Source organism: Heteronotia binoei, chromosome 18 (genome assembly GCF_032191835.1).
Source record: "Heteronotia binoei isolate CCM8104 ecotype False Entrance Well chromosome 18, APGP_CSIRO_Hbin_v1, whole genome shotgun sequence".
Classification (NCBI taxonomy): Eukaryota; Metazoa; Chordata; class Lepidosauria; order Squamata; family Gekkonidae; genus Heteronotia; species Heteronotia binoei.
Window position 1 is genome coordinate 21056786 of NC_083240.1, and position 17687 is coordinate 21074472.

General features: G+C 47.3%; 1 protein-coding gene across 1 annotated transcript in view; it reads right to left on the reverse strand.

Annotated features, from left to right (window-relative positions):
• CHD5 (chromodomain helicase DNA binding protein 5) overlaps nt 1–16158 on the reverse strand; it is an 86162-nt gene extending 70004 nt beyond the window's left edge. Inside the window, exons 1-2 of the mRNA XM_060258797.1 lie at nt 15950–16158; nt 12673–12803 (exon numbers count right to left, since the gene is read on the reverse strand). Coding sequence (XP_060114780.1) covers nt 12673–12803; nt 15950–15995 — 177 coding nt within the window. The 5' untranslated portion in view covers nt 15996–16158. The remainder of the gene's footprint in view (nt 1–12672; nt 12804–15949) is intronic.
• Between the last annotated feature and the right edge of the window lie 1529 nt (nt 16159–17687).

A 17687-nucleotide genomic window follows, 5' to 3' on the forward strand; every position in this document is an offset into this window, starting at 1 on the left:
ATTCTAATGTCAGTTTCACATTGGAGTTTCCCTTTGAAGTTCTTTTGTTGAAGAATGGTTGTTTCCAGGTCAGTAACAAAGTAACCTGGGAAAGTGAAATATTCGCAAAAAGAGGCAGAACAGATAAATCCTCTCATCCTCAACTGGACATTTGCTAAAAATCCTAACCACTGCTCAGTAACCTCACCTCACCATTCTGCTGCGCCTTTCATCATGAGTGACAAGAGAGGCAGGAGGTGTAGAACCCTTACTGGCAGAAAGTTCTTCCAAAAAAGCAGCAAAAATGGCATTTAAATAGTAGTCATATCACTTATTAGGAGGCTTAGAAGGGGGCACGGGGTTGATATGATGTCACTTCCAAGAAAACCCTAGAAGTGACGTCAGTCCTCTCTAGGAACTGCTGGAAACTCTACGGGTTTACTGTTGCCCATTCACCTGACAGCCATTTTTCTCCCACCACTTTCTGAATGGCAGCACAAAAAAAATGATAGGGTGGGGAAAACCCCCCACCAGGTCACTGGCAAGCTTAGTTCTATCACCCACCTATGAGTCCTGTCTTAAGGAATGAAGCCCTCAAAATGAGATGGACCCAGATCTCATCTACTTTAAGTTCTTAGCATGGGGGAAACAATCCGCTGCCAAAATTACACTCCCTCATCTTCCTTGTGCTTTCTCAGCTCTATGTGCCCATTTACAGGATAAACCCCGGCATTTCTGAACATGCCCACCAATCTGTCAGCAAACTGCCAATTGAATGAGAGAATTTCCCGCTACCTCCTCTTGTTGTGTGCATGTGTGGCATTTCTGAACATGCCCACCAACCTGTCAGCAAACTGCCAATTGAATGAGAGAATTTCCCGCTACCTCCTCTTTATGTGTGCATGTGTGGTCTCCACTCCATACTTAAAACATTCCCAAGCCACCTCACATCATGGCCAGATGGATTTTCACATTTTGTTCAGATTCCCCAAATAAAATATTCTCTAACTTGAAAGGGAAGAGGCGCTTTTGTCTTTACCAGCTGCTAATGAGTTTTTGGCCCTTCAAGTTTCCCATTTAATAATAAAAAATGGGGGAGGACTGGACTCCCGCCTTTCACGAGAGACATAAACAGTTATAATTTTGGCCTGAGTAATTGGTTGCCATGGTAATTCCGGCAGAACCTGCTGAAATCCCATCTCTCCTTCTGCCTCTATCTCTGACAAGGACCTGCATCTACATATGCTCACATTCAAACCGGAGGCTGGTTGTTTTATGTAAATACATCTCGTATCGGTTCTGCTGTTGGGAGCCCGATTGAGGACGACGAGAGAATGCATTTGGCTGCCAAGACAGCAGAGCCGAGGCAAATTAATTCTCGCAATCTGGAAGGAGGGTTTGGGGCCAAGAGAAAAGAAGTTAATCAATAGCTCTTCCCCATTGTGCAGATACGGCTGTGCAGAAATATTTTGAAAACCAGAAGGTGCAAAAAAGGGAGGGTGGGTAAAACAAATACAAAAATTTACTAAATTTGCCTCTTTTTTGAGCGGGGGAGGTAATGCTATGTGAAGATGAAGATATTGGATTTTTATCCCGCCCTCCACTCCGAAGAGTCTCAGAGCGGCTCACAATCTCCTTTACCTTCCTCCCCCACAACAGACACCCTGTGAGGTGGGTGGGGCTCTCACAGCAGCTGCCCTTTCAAGGACAACCTCTGCCAGAGCTATGGCTGACCCATGGCCATGCTAGCAGGTGCAAGTGGAGGAGTGGGGAATCAAACCCGGTTCTCCCAGATAAGAGTCCACACACTTAACCACTACACCAAACTGGCTCTGTGGGAGCTCTGACCTAGATAGCCCAGGCTAGCCTGATCTTATCAGATCTCGGAAGCTAAGCAGGATTGGCCCTGGCAAGCATTTGGGTGGGGGACAGCCAAGGAATACCAGGGTCATGATGCAGAGGCAGACAACAGCAAACCACCTCTGAATGTCTCTTGCCTTGAAAACCCAACCAGGGGTCTCCATAAGTCAGCTGTGACCTGACAGCACTTTCCACCACCAATGTTATGGGGCCCCTTCAACCTGACATCGCTTAGGGCTTCAGAATGTCTCTGTCCGGTCCTTATCCGCATGCTGTGAGATGCTACAGTGCTGCTGCAACAGCTGATGATTCCACAACAATTATCTGCAACTTAGTGGCTTGCCTGAGAATTCCGCTGAGAGCTATTGCTACAGCACAGCAATGCTTGCCTGAGAATTCAGTCGTGAGCAATCGCTATAGCAATGGCGCTATATCAAAGGATGTGCCGAGACAGCTTCAAAGAGGCCTCCAGCAGCAGGGCTAGGGAAATCTTGACCCAGCTTGTCGGAGAGCTGCTACCTGTCCTTTGGATCAGTGATCTGGTTAGTTATTAAGGAGAAAACCCCTTTCCTGGCAAAAGTGGAAGCCAGCAGAACTTCCAAGTTCAGCCTCACTAAAGAGTTGCCAAAAGTGAGCACCCCCCACCACCTATTTCACTATTGTTTATATTAAAGAGAACAATACATATGGTTGCACACAACCGGAAAATGGTGGTGTTCCAGTGCGCGACGAACAAAATCCAAATGTTTCACAAATCATTTGGACTGAGGTCTTTTTAACTCCCTTTTTTAAAATGCCGGTTTGGTCAGCAGTGCCTCAGTCCAGATCCTGTCAAACTGAGCAATCCCTGAGGGTGGATTCTCTTATTTCCAGACAGCTGCAAACAACATTCTTGCTACAGTCGCCTCAGATATAACCAGGATTGCATCAATTGATCCAATATAAGCCTTCAGAAAACCAAATTTCACTGGAAATCTATACCCTGAGATGTCCATCAATAACATCTCTCACTCCCCAAAAAGGTACAATTAACAGATATGACCAAAAATGTATGCATAATGTTTACATCCACAGAATGAGAGAATTCCTAGTCTCACAATGTGGAGGGCTTCTTGAGGATGCTTCACCCAAGGACCCCCCCACCCCGCAAAACCAGCAGCGCTACTGTTGCAATGAGTGTTGGCATGGAAAATCACCCCATGTCAAACATCCCCCCCCAATTGCTTCCAGATTCTCCAAGGCTTAACGACAGGAAAACACCAACCATTCCTGCCTCCATCCTCTTCCAAAGCGTGGGTGAGCAGTCCCTGCATATGGCTGCATCGTCCTGGCTGGCAGCACGGCAGACTGCAAATGACTGCCTGGTTTGCCCAGGAGAAAGATGAGCCGGCAGGTGCAGAAGCAAACATTCAGGTTAATGGGATAAATACCAAGCAGATGCTCCACCAGTTCAAACAAAGGCTGTGGCACCCACATGTTCAGGCTGCATCGAGGCCCTCCAAAATCAGGAAAAGAAATACAGCCGAGATGTCTTTTAATTTGTTTCAGATGTCTACTGAGAGCGCATTAACGCCAGCATTAAAGGATCTGTGTGCCTGTAAGCACCAGCTACCTGCCCTCACACAGGAAAATCTACATTTGCAGAAAATCTACGTTTCCTCACACAGAAAATCTACGTTTGCAGTTTACTGACTGGGTATCATTTATTTCCTTTCGCCAGTCACAAAATGTGGGCGGGAACTCTTCAAAGCACTGAAAGCTCATCTCCAACCTCTGAAAGCATTATTCCACTTTTTCCCCATCCCACCCAGCTCTGGTTTCTGAAATTTCAGAAACTGACTTCCAAAGCACATCATTACCATAAGGGCTGTGAGTACCGTAAGGGCTAGAAACCCGAACAAACGATATGGGAAATACGCACAAAGCTGAATGCTGAGCACTGAATCGCCAAAGGCCAGCGGCGCTGCCCGGAAGTCCACGCTTGCAAAACAACATCTCCCATGGCTGCTTCCCACCCACCCCACTCCCTTCCACTCACCCTCCACAGACGGCACAGTTGGTATGCAGCGGGCTGCCAAGATTTACTGCTACTCACCGGAGACAAACTGCAAATGAGGTGCTGCATTGCAGATGGAGCATCAGAGTGAAGGGGGTTTGATAAGCTGGTCTGAAGGCTTTCAGCACCAGGAAGGGCAGAACAGGATGGGGATAACACCAGGCTCCTTCCTTCATGGGCATCATGATGCCCATGGGTCATCATGATTCCCAAACTTTCCTGGAGCGAGACTGTTCTTACTTTCAGATCACAACTGACAGTTCAACCACCCATCCTGCAAAAACCTAGACTGAATGCTGCTTTGGCCTCTGGGCTGGATTGCTGCAATTCTAGAAGTCATTATTGTCTAGTTTATTGTTTGTGGCCATTTGCCATTACAAGTTACAACATACTAAAATTTTAAAATACAAAGTCTGTCTTGACGTATTCAGTTTTGCACTCAAGTATACTAATTACTTAAAATATTTAAAACACAAATAGGGGAGGGACGGTGGCTCAGTGGTAGAGCATCTGCTTGGGAAGCAGAAGGTCCCAGGTTCAATCCCTGGTATCTCCAAAAAAGGGTCCAGGCAAATAGGTGTGAAAAACCTCAGCTTGAGACCCTGGAGAGCCGCTGCCAGTCTGAGAAGACAATACTGACTTTGATGGACCAAGGGTCTGATTCAGTATAAGGCAGCTTCATATGTTCATATGTTCAAACTTCCATCTCCAACTTCGAAGATTCACAGGCAGGTTCAAGAAATTCAAATTACATTATCAGGACATTACATTTCATTTAGCTGCTTTTGTAAGAACCACCTTTGCTCTGACTTTCTTAGCTGCTAATGCAAAAAGTGCCCCAAGTAGGGCTTTTTTTTTGTAGAAAAACTTATTTGTATATTAGGCCACATCCCTGACATCATCATTGTTTCACACAGACAGGGCCTTTTGTAGAAAAAGCCCAACCGGAACTCATTTGCATATTATGCCACACAGCCTGCCACCAAGCCAACCGGAACTGAGTTCTGTGCATTCCTGCTCAAAAATGCCCTGGCCACATGGGACTGCTCTTGAATAGTATCACCGTGAGAATGCAGCAGCTGGGATACTTAAGAGAAAAGGTTTCATTTCACAAGTGGCCTCAGCTTTAACCTGGATCTGAATTGACTGTTGTGTCTTGTTCTCAATGGCCAAAGGAACGTGACTGTATCTTGCAGACTGGGAGGGGTTCATCCAAAACTGCTGTGCAGTGTAGACCTCCCTTAATCATTTGCTTCTTCATCATCGACAAGCAGTGGCTAGAGACCCGGGTTCAAAGCTCCGTTTTGTCATGAAGGTTTGGACAGTCACCCTCTGTGACCTGGCCTACTGTGATGGACTGTAAGCCTATGCATGAGTAAGAGGTAATGCACAGGATGGAATTCTCCGTGAGTGACAGGTCACAGAACTCACTGAGATTGGGCAACTGCTTCTAACGGCCAAACTGTGGTAGTTGAGAGTTAGAGAAGCGGTTGGAGAGAGCTAAGAGGGTCTAAAGGAAAGAGCGGTGGCTCTTTTGAGGCTCTCAAGTATGTGACAGGTGTCACAGGAACAGAGTCAATTTCAAAGTGAATGTGGTGTAACTCTGAACACTGGAAACTATGGTGGGAGACTGATCCCAGAAAGTAAGGGCAGTCTCTAATTGTGTACCAAAGAAAAGAAACACATCTTGAGAGGGACAAAAGCATTAGCTTAGTATCCCAAGGGACAGACTGGTAGTCTGGCAGAGCAGGATTTGGCAAAGGGGTTTGAGGTGTCTGAGAAGGGCCCTCAAAGGTGCCAAAGGCCAGAGTTATTGCTCTTACTGAGAAGAGAATAAATAGTTTGCCAGAGGAAAAAGGGTCTAGAAATGAGAGACCTGAGCTGATTAATGCAAGGGACAGATACCCTCAGCTTGTATGACTGGAATGAGGGAAAGTTCCTCAAAAATCTAGACTAGATATAAAAACATAAACCTTCAGGGCTTTTTTTGAGCAGGGACACGAAGAAACACAGTTCCAGCTGGCTTGGCATCACGGGTGTGGCCTACCATGCAAATGAGTTTCTGCTGGGCTTTTTCTACAAAAAAGCCCTGTAAACCTTTAAGAAGGTTACTTTAAACCCATCTGAGGGAAACACTGTATCTGGTGTCAAATATGTTGCCTGTGAAGGAGTTCTGTATTCATTTTTTTGTTCTGTCTGCCCACAAATTCTAAATCCCAGAAACCTCTGTACAAATCCCATCCATTCCCTGCTATTCTATTTTAAATGAATCAAATTTTGTTTTCAAATGCTACCAGTGCCTAGTGTGCCAGATTTCTGACAGGTAAAAATTTTGACACTTGAGGTACTGGGCAAAGAGATCGTTTTAGTGTGATAGTAATAAAGCAGTTGCCTTTGCCCCTTTTGACTCTCATCTCATATTGGTGGCAGCGCCATGATCTCAAATAATCCACAAAAATTAATACCTCATAAAAAAATAGATCAGGAAAATATATTTTTATATCTTTGAAACGGTTTACAAAAAAATTTCCTGTCAGAAATGGCACCTCCTCAGAAGGCAGGAAAGGCAAAGGGAAATGGACAGGTAGAGGAAGCAACGGCTGAGGAGAACCCCATTCAGGATTGAGAAAGAATAAGGATGCAAATAGAGCTGACAAAAATAGAGGCAGAAAAGGCTGAAAGATTAAAGCAGGCAAGAATTCAAGCAGAACAAGCTGAAAGAGAGAGAGGTAGAAAAAGCTGAGAGGCTAGAAATGGCAAAAATTGAAGTGGAAAGAGAAAAGGCAGAGAAAGAACACCAATTAGAGATGACCAAAATGCAAACAGAACAGGAGATATATTATCTCAAAATTAGAGTTACAGGTGAGGGCAGAGCTCCCAAGTTCTCACAGAGATAGCCCTCCAGTGGAGTAAAAGAAGTTCCCCAAGTATCACAAAGGGGATGATGTTGAGGCATTCCTGTTTAGTTTTTGAGAGGACATGCCATGATTTACATTGCTGATGGTGACAGGATGCTCTGTTTTCACCCTCAAATATGTGGAGGGTTAAGTGAAATCTATTTGGAAATGAGAGATGAGGAAACCTCTGACTATACTTTATTTAAAGAAAGAGTCAGAGTCAGATATGGGTTCACTGCTGAACAAAGTGTCAAGAGTGCCTCTTGCCATGAAGTTATTCTCAGGCCTGTTATGTGACTTGATGTAACCTTTTTGGGTCTTCCTTGGCTTAGTATTCCTGCAACTTTGTATGCTTAGTCTGTTATGTCTGTAGCTCATAAAGTAACCACTTCTGCCCCAGGGGAACACTATGGTGCCAAGGTCAACCAGTGTTATCTGACTCCCAGAGAATGCACTTTCGTTTCTTCCTAATTGATGCTACTAGGAATGCTGTAGGGAGGATGGGAAGGGGTTGTAATTGGTGGTTTGGCACTTAGCAATTTGAATATATAACAGATAGACCCTTGTCTATATCTGGAAGGACTGAGGCCTTGAGCCTCAGTTTCAGCAATGAATCTTGGTCTCTGTAACTGCTTATTATCATGCAATAAACTTACTCTGCTAAACTCTGAGAAGTGTTCATTGATAAGTACTGTGCAGAACTTGACATAAAGCAGGAAAACCTTTAGAGAGGCTTCTGACACCTGAGGTACTGGGCAAGGTGATCATTTTGGTGTGACAGTAATTGCCTTTGCCCCGTTTGACTCACCTACCATGCAGGGTTTGTGTGAGGATAAAACAGGAAGGAGAGAAGTGCCCCAAGTTCCTGGTGACAGGCAAGAGAGCTCACCTAGTTACACACACCATGGGCTCATTTAAAGGAGCTGGTTTCAATGTACATAGCCTCAGCCCAAGTTGCTTTTTTCCACCTATTCCATCCTGGATGTTAAGCACACGGAAAGAAGCCTCGCTATGAGTCCCTTCCCTATCCAGGCCATGCTACACAGAGACAGGAAACTGGGGGAATTTAAAAATGTACTAGCAAGGGAGACTCCCCTGATCAATTCTTTAGGCAGCTGGTGAAAAACAAACCTTTTTCATTGCCTGAGGGTTGGCAGCAGCCCAGCAGAGCCATGCTGACTTTTGGTTCATGTCAAGACAGTCGTCGCACATGGCCCAGCTGTTTTGTTTTCTTCATGCAGCCTTTCATGACTCAGTATAAGAACATAAGAAGAGCTCTGCTGGATCAGACCAATGGTCCATCTAGTCTAGCATCCTGTCTCACACAGTGGCCAGCCAGTTCCTCTGGAGGATCAACAATATACAGGCCAAGGCATTCCTCTGATGTTGCTCCTGGCTCTGGGATTCAGAGGCTGTGACCACCTCTGAACAAGGAGGTTCCTTTTAATCACCGTGGCTGGTAGCCACTGATCGACTTCTCCTCCATCAATCTGTCTAATCCCCTTTCAAAGCTGTCTACTCCTGTGGCCATCACTGCATCGTTTGGCAGCAAATTCCACATTTTAATCACTTGCTGTGTAAAGAAGCATTTTCTTTTGTTTGTCCCGAATTGACTGCCCATCAGCTTTATTGGATTCCCCTCAAGTCTAGGATAGTGAGAGGGGGAGAATGTTTGTTTCTCCCTGTGCAACCAATGGAAGCTGTGAGGATCTGATTTGGAAGGCTGGGTAAATAAAATAATGAAGACTGGATGAAACAGACACAACAGATTCAGTTTGATCCCTTACACAGCCCAAGACCCTTCCTATAATTGCACTGGCCAGCCATAACTGCCACACTAGGCTCTCTCCCGCCCCCCCCGGCACAGGTTCCTTTCTAACTATTTTGAGCCCGTGTGGTATAATGGTTAGAGTGCCAGACTAGAATCCAGAAGACCCAGGTTCAAATCCTTACTCTGCCATGGAAGCTAGCTGAATGACCTTTGGCCTGTCACACAGCCTAGGCCCACCTCACAGGGTTGTTGGGAAGATAAAATGGAACAGAGAATGATACAAGCCACTTTGGGTCCCTATTAAGGGGAATTGTGTGATATAAATGAAGTCAATAAAATAAAATAAATAACTGGCACTCAGTACCTGCAAACGAATGCTTGCTTACCCTCACTTGTGGGACCATGACCCCATGGACAACAACAGTTATCAGGAAACATGTCCCACATACCAAATGAGGATCCTACCCAAAGCTCTCTCGGCCTTAGTCCAGCCTTCCTCCTGCTGGATCTTGACTGGGGCCAATTTGTCTGGACTGGAGCAGATTAACATCTTTGTCAAATGAGAAAGTAGTGCTAAGCGTCAGACCCAGGTTCTGGGAAACCCATGTTCAGATCCCTACCCTGCCATGAAGTTTGCTGAATGACCTTGGGCCAATCACTCTCTTGTAGCCAAGCCTACATCACACGGTTGTTGTGGGTACAAACGAGGGGGGGAACCATCTCTGCCACTCTGCATTCTTTGATGTGTGTCCAGAAACAACTTGGCAACCAGCATAGCCAATTTTAAACCAGAGAAATGTGTGCTCTGTAAACCAAGTCAGAAATAAACCTTGCCACTATGTTATGTATCAGAGGGCAAATCAGGGCAGGCCCATGCAGAATGCATTGCAGTAGTCTAGCCTGAAAGGGATCAGAATATGGATAGACCAGATCACACAGCCAGGTCATGCCTTTTGCAGCAATGCTGCAATTGGCATACCAAGTGAAGCTGGTCGACACTGCTACTTTCTCCAGAGGAGATGAACTCCCATCTAAAGAAGTGGTGGGCCTAAACAACACCCTCAAGCAGCAAAGCTGCTCTTTTAGAGAGAGTGCAACCCTGCTTAGGATAGGCTGAATCCTCAACCCCTGACTAGTTATATGAGCCACCAGCTGTGCCTTGATTGGTTACATGATCTACCAGCCATAGCTTGATTGGCTATATGATCCCCCCATCAGCACCGTTCTGGCCTTCATCCAGCTCATTAACACCTCCAGAAATTCATGCAGGGCAGATTTTAAAAGAAGACATAGAATTAGGTGCCCATCAGCATATGGTTGACATCTCCCTCCAAACCTCTCTGTTTTAGGGGTCCATTTAATAAATAACATTGGACATTGTGTTTGAAAATGAACACATACAGCAGGGGTGGCCCACGGTAGCTTTCCAGATGCTTTTTGCCTACATCTCTCATCAGTCCCAGCCAGCATGGCCAATGGCTGGGGCTGATGGGAGTTGTAGGCAAAAAACATCTGGAGAGCTACCATTGACCACCCCTGACATACAGGGTATTTGTATGCAATAATTTCACAGTACTGAAGGGGGAAAGAAACACAGGATGTGTTATTCAAAATCCAGCTTCCTGAGAATCTCACCAGAGCAAGTTTCTAGCCCAGATGGCTGAGAATGCATATATGAATGTGCTCAGGTAACAATTGTTGGAATTTTGAAGTCATAAGAATGGTCAAGTAAAATTTCCAGCAATTAGGGGGTGGAGGGCAGCACCAGGGCCAGCAAAAACAGAATAAATGATGCACAACAGTATAAAATACCGAATAAATGGTGGACTGTGAGAGAAGTTTTGTCTTATTTTTGATTATTTAAAACATTGCTATGCCTCCTTTCCACTCAAAAAGGGTCCCCAAGACAGTGAACATGCAAGCATTCAGAAGAAGTTATTGGATTTATATCCCGCTCTGTGCTCTGAATCTCAGAGTGGTTACAATCTCCTCTATCTTCCCTCCTCCACAAAACAGACACCCTGTGAGGTAGGTGGGACTGAGAGAGCTTTCAAAACAGCTGCCTGAGAGAGCTTTCAAAACAAGGACAACTCCTGTGAAAGCTATGGCTGACCCAAGGCCATTCCAGCAGGTACAAGTGGAGGAGTGAGGAATCAAACCCAGTTCTCCCAGATAAGAGTCCGTGCACTTCACCACTACACCAAACTGACTCTCAAACACTTAAAAGATGCAAATGGCACTGAAAATATTAATACCATCTGAATGATTGTATAGAATATGCCAAACTGCATGATTTACACAGCTTGCAGAATTCTAAATTGCAGCTATGTGGGGCTTTTTTCTCCATCAATATTCAACAACTGCAGGGCAGCCTTCATGGCATTCTGTTTCAGGGAAGCTTCACTTCCTTTCTGGATGGAGGAACAGGAGACTGGGTTCTCTGCCCTGGGCTTCAGTGTGTGTCCCTACCCAGAGACAGCTCATGACAAGTGAAACAACATTGCAACCACACACTGTGAAGAAGGCAGATTTCTGTCACTGACCATTACTTCACAGAGCTAGCAACATGTGTGCCTCTTCAAGGCAAGCATCACAATAGCATCCATCCATACAAAGCAATTCATGCATAGTGTCTTACAACAAGCCTGTAAGGTAGAACAAGTCAGTATCTTTATCCTTGCATCTTAGGTGGAGGGCTGAGCATGACAATAGCTTCCCAGAAGCCTATTAGTAAGTCTGTGGAGAAGTCAAAATGTCAACCAAATACTCCCAGCTCATGCTCTGAGCCAGCATATCGATTGTCTCAAAACACACAATAGACATGCCGTAAAGACTGTTTTTGTAGGTAGAGTTGCCAGCTCCAGATTGCGAAATACCTGGAGATTTGGAGAGATTAGCCTGAGGAGGGCTGAGTTTGGGGAGGGGAGGGACTTCAGTGGAATAGAATGCCATAGAAAACAGTTATTTTCTTCAGGTGTGCTGGCCTCTGACACCTGGAGATCAGTTGAAATGCCAGGAGATCTCCAGCCACCACCTGGAAGTTGGCAACTCTTCAAGAAGTTTTGGTTGCTGTTAAATAACAATGCATGTCAGTTCTTAAAGAGCATAACCCTGGTCAGGCATTGACTCTTCCCTCATTTGTGCTGCCAGGGCTGCTGGCAGAAGAAAGGTCAGAGAGAGCATTTAAAGTTCCAAAAGAGACACCACATCCCAGAATCCTTCAGGCTCAGAGTATCAAGTTATCTAGGAAAGCCAATCACACACCACTTCCTTCTACAGTGCTCTGAGGCCTCCGTCACAGCCCAGTCCAAGACAGATACAGTAAAAGTTAGAGTCTGTGGTCAGTCCAGTAGTATAACATCAGATATATATCACAGTTGCACTATACCAACATGATCTCTTTAAGTGCAAGGCTTTAACTGTGGCGACTGGGTTGGGAAGGATGCCCTGCAGGAACATTTTGGAGGCTGCAAGTCAGGCATAACTCAGTCCAAAGAAAATGAATACGAGAGCCCCAAAGGTGAAGATGCCTGAAACTCCTCAGGGCAGTAAATTCAGTACAAACAAAAGGAAATTACATCTTTTAAACAAGTGATTAAAATGTGGAATTCACTGCCAGAGGATGTAGTGATGGCCACAAACATAGATTCATGCGGGATATTAGTGGCCACTAGCCATTGTGATTAAAAGGAACCACCACATTCAGAGGCAGTCAGCCTCTGAATACCAGTGCCAGGAGGCAACAGCAGGGGAACTGGCTGGCCACTGTATGAGACAGGATGCTGGAACAGATGGACCATTGGTCTGATCCAGTAGGGCTCTTCTTATGGTCTACTACTGAAACTATCACTAGGCGTACTGAAATGGCAGTTCAGCCAAATGTCCACATGCCACAGGTATCAGCTCCCTAACCACAATCTTCTAGACTAGAAGGTCTTATAGAAATTCACCTGTCCCCCCACAGAAATGTCCAATGTCCTAAAGATAAATCAAACAAGAAGGTCTGAATGATGATCTTTAAGTTGCTTCTTGCAATATTCCCTTCCCACATGAGCTCCCACATGTGGACCCATTCCTGGCCCCTAGCCTGCCCACTCAAATCAATGTACCTCCTTCTTTTTCCGCTTGATTTTGGAAGCCTTGTTCTCCTTTAGCTTCTTGGGTTTCTTCTTCTTCTGGGTATTCACCTGCTCCTCAGGGTAGAAGTCCTCCAACCCTTCTAGCAGGCCATCCTCTTCTTCTACAGAAGGACAGAAAGGGATCAATTAAGCAGCCGAAAATTCATGCATGACATGAAAAAAAAAATTCTTACACCAGATCAGACCATCACAAATGCCACCACAGGACATTCCCAGGCCATTTTCTTTGATTGGGGATGAGCTGTGGCTCAGTGGCAGAGGCAAGCAGAAGGTCCCTAGTTCAATCCCCAGCAAGGAATCAGGTTGTAGGTGATGTGAAAGACCTCTGCCCGAGACCCTGGAAAGCCCCTGCCAGTCAGAGGAGATAGTACTGATCAACACTCTGATTCAGTATAAGGCAGCTTGAGAGTTAGGAAGCTGATCAAAGTGGCCTGTGAATGTTGAATGTTTGGCTGTAGTTTCAGTAGTAGATCCAGCCAGTTTCTCTGAAGGGCCAGCAATGGAGCACAGAGGCTGAGACCTTCCCCTTCTGTTGTCTTATGCCGCTGCTGCTGACTGCCTCTGAATGTGGAGGTTCCGTTTAATCACATGTGACTCCCTAACTGACTGATGGTGCCTGTGCATTTCGAGTACCCATCCGCAAAGGTGGCCTGTTCCATCTCTGTGAGTTTCACTGTTCTAACTCAAACCCTATCAAAACCCCACCACCTAATGTTCTTTGGAACACATTGAAGTCTAATGTGGTTAGGAACTGGCTCAGAATAAAGCAAGCTTTTTTGTTGTTGTTGTTCCAATTATTTAGTAAAATGGCTGGATTTGCACAGCCAAAGTGGGAATTAAATTAGGGAGGGGGGACAGCTGTTTGCTCATCCCCACCTTCTGACCTCATGGTTGCACAAGGCAGGGAGGGAATCATAGCCAGCAAGCAAAAGTATAACTTAACCAATGCAATTCACTGCAATCAGTGTCAGTCGCAAAGCCTTTTCAAGAAAGACAAAGGAAAGCTGGTCTAGTGAAGCCATGTGAGCAGCTAAATAGAACGTCCACTTAAGAGTTAAGATCCCGCTGAAAAAAACACTCGATTTTGGATTCAAGGTAGTGGGGGTGGGGGGGGGGGTAGTGATGTTTGTCACTGCCAGGTTCTGTATGCAGGATTCCATTGGTCATAGCCAGAGATGATTAGAACCAAAAAAGCAGTTACTGTTCAAGAAGACAATACTCTTGTTTTGCATTCCAAATACAATATCTACTTTAAGGACCTCAGCTAACAGTGCTAAAAAGCTGATCCGTGAAAACCTTAAGAGGGCATACAGACTAGATCTCATGGGCTTTAGTTACAGCAGGGCAGATTTCAGCTGACTATTTGAAGAAACTTCCTACCAGCAGGTGCCCTTTGACAACGGGACCAGTTTGCTGGAGGTCTTCAAGCAGAGGTATGTCTCGGGGATGCTCTGCTTTTGGGTTTTCTACACGGAGCAGGGGGATTGGACTCGATAGCCTCCAAGGCCCTTTTCGACTGCATGAGTCTATGTGTCACGGTAGACAAGCTTAGTGGACCAATTGGGTTTTCATCAGGAGTAGGCAACTCCTGATACATGTACCAGTTGCAGGACATCAGACCATTCTGCTTGGCCAGATATCTACCCAAGCAACAAAAGCATTGGCAGGGGGTGAGGGTGGGGGCGGGCTGTCATTTCTTCCCAGATCTGCACAGCCACCAGCCGAGTCCAAGGCTGAATCTGTGAAATGCTGGCAGCACTGCTGGGACTTGGCTTGCTTGAAGCGTGTCTGGCCAAGCACAACCCTCGCCAACCTTTTTTTGTTTGCCCACACACTAACTTCTTCACTGGCGGATGCTTTCTTTTTCTTCTTTGGCACCTGAGCCAAAGGACGTTGCCCACCCACAGTCTGCACCCTGATACAAGACAGGAAGGGGAATCCCGGTTTCACTGGGCATACTTGTAGACAGCAAGAGGGAACCTCCATCTTCAAAGGCAGTATATCTAGGACTGCTAGAAGCTGGGGTCTGGGAATGGCTGCAAGCTAAGGATCAATACCTCCATGCCTGTTTGTGAGCCACCAGAGGCTGCTGGGGTCTCTGTTGTAAACAGCATCCTAGATCAAACAGTCTGATCCAGCAAAGATAATTTCATGAAAAGTTAGCTACATTCATGGTGAGCCCCAGAAAGACAAAACTGGCAGAAATAAACAGCAGCGGCTATGAAGGTGGCCAGTAGAGCCTCCAAGTTCAGAGGCAATCTACCTCTGAACAGCATGTGTTGAGGGAGAACCCACAGGGAAAGTCCTTCATGCCCAGCAGAGGCAGTCTTAACCAATGGGCAACAGGGAGAACTGCTCCAAGGCCCCACATGGAGGGGACTTCACAGCCCTGCCCTCCATTGGAAGGGGGGCAGCTAGATTGGTGGTGGCAGCTCCTTCTGCCTGCCCCATCTGGGGTTCAGGCACCTGGCTTTTGAAGGTGGCAAGGGCTTCCATCCAGCTCACATGGGGCCATCCTGGGGATCCCCTGGAATTACAGCTCATCTCCAGGCTAAAGGGATAAGCCCCCCTGGAGAAAATGGATGCTTTGAAGGGTGGACAGGATGGTCTTGTACCCCACTGAGGTCCCTGCCCTCCCCGGAATCCATCCCCAAATCTCCAGGAGTTTCCCAACCTGCAGCTGGAAACCCTACTCTCCCATCCCCCTGCAGGCACCAAGGGGAACCTGGCAACGCTAGGCCATCTCTTTCTCGGATTGCGGTGGTGGGATGTTAGTGGTTCCAGCGTCCCAAAATCATTAAAGCGCCTGTTCTCCTTCACTTCCTGGAAACCTCTGGCAGTCCCCGCCTTGGCTTCCACGAAGCCAGATTCTGAGGGCAAAATCTGGAGGGCCAAAGCCCGGAAGGGGAGGGCTAAGAGGAGAGCCTCCTTGCTCAGAAGCAGTCTATCCCCGCCTCCCAAGGTCCTGGGGTCAAGCTTCCCTCTGGCGCCCTGGAGTGGAGCTACAGTCTGGATGCCAAGCAGGCGTGGGGCCCAGAAAGGCAGCGCTCGCCTTTGGAGAAGGCCGCCTCTCCCAGGAACCGGAGGGGAGGTTGACTTTGTCGTCCTCCGAATCGCCCCCCTCCCGGGTCCTTTTTTCGGCAGGGAAGAGGAGGGAGCGGCCAGCCCGCCCGGTCACCTCCCCGCCCCGCAGGCAGCCAGGCAAGCAGGCAGGGCGCGCCCCCGGGACCCCCCCCCCCCGCCGTACCTGAGGCGGCGTCCTCCCCGATCTCCGGCTCCTCCGCCCCCCGCATGCTCAGCGCTCCTCCCCGCGGAGCGGCGCCAGCCTTGGCCCGGGGCGCACGTTGCGCTGCGGAGGGCGAGGCGGCTGGGCGCGAAGATGGCTGCGGCGAAGGCGGCGGCCCGCCCGGGGCTGCCTGGACGAGGGGGCTGCCGAGGCGTCGCCAGCCCGCCCGCCTTCCCACCTGGCCGGCCGGATCAGCAGCAGCCGCCGCCGCCAAACGCAACCCAGCAGCCTAGCACCCTCCCGGAATGGAACCGCACATGCCCAAGCGCGGTGACGTCCAGTCTGGTTACCTTGGCAACCGCATCCCATCATTTGGGCACCGGGCCTTTTTTTTTTTTTTAAATGAAGGGGGATGCGCGCTCCCGCGCGTACACGCACCCAGCTCCAAACACGCGCCCAACTTGGGCCAAGATGCGCCTCTACAGGCGCAAAGCCTAAGGAGTGAAGGGGTGGGTGGGAGAGGGTTTCCTGATCCAGGTTTGCATCCCACCAAGGGCGGTGGGGGCAGCTGCTATTCTTCCCCGTGGCTTCTGAAAGGTGATTCGGGCAGAGGAAGCAGTTGGCCACAGGTCAACCCAGCACAGCTACATGGCTGGGCCAAAACCCACTCTGCCCGCAGCCCTCTAACCTAAATCCTCCCCCAATCCCAAGGGCACACTGCCCTTTATTATGCTCTCAGCTGCTTACTCCCCTGCGAAGGGCTCGAACGCTTGTCAAGAAGCCTCCCTGAAGTTTTTTCTTCTTCTACCTGAATACTGGAGCAGGGAGAGGCTAATACATTTCATGCACAATTCAGAATCTGATTCACAGTTCTGAACCGCTGAAAATTAAGGTCTCTGCGCTCAAAGAGCAATTCAGTTGTGGAACTCAGCACCACTGGATAACCACATGAAACAGATTGAAGGAGAATCGGTCCATCCACAGGTGCTGGTCATGGTGACTAAAGGGACCCTCCACATTTAGAGACAGTTAACCTCTGAATAGCAGAGCTAGGAGGTAACATCAGAAGGAGGACTTAGCCTCTATGCCCCATGTGTTGGCCTCCAGATGCTGGTTTATGGACTGTCTGGTCCAGCAGGGCTCTTCCAAGGTTCTTCCTCCAATGTCAAATGTTTCAGCATTTTAAAAAAGAACCATGAGCAACTCCATCACTGGAAGCATCACTTGAGTCACGATCTCTAGGGCCAAAGCCCACATCTTTGAGGCTGGAAAACCAAATATGGGCAGTCCATCAGCCCTTATTGGTCAATGTTTCCTGATATCTTGACTTTTTAAATGTGATCTCAATCTGTTTAGAAGTGGGTAGCGGTGGAGACCCACTCCCTTTATAGACACACACATCCCATTATGGGATACATGTGCAAAATATATAAAAAAAGACTGCTTGCAAAATCTCTCCCTTCCCATCTGCAATCATAGGAAAAGACATAGCAGACGTGTTTAATAATGTATTGGAAGTTTTGAGAGTTCTGAAGGAAACCTAAGAGAGGGATAGTTTTTGCTATGCAGCATCCTTTCAGGGCTTAGAAAATAGCCTTGAAAATCCTATCCAGCAGTCTTTGAAACATTTACAGGTGAGGCAACTTTGGGGAAGGGGGTGAAATTGAGGGCCATTTGTCTGTAGAACAGTAATGTGGCCCAATGGCCTCCTGAGATAGCAATATTTCTCCCATGATGTGCAAGGCTGTGAGACTTGTCT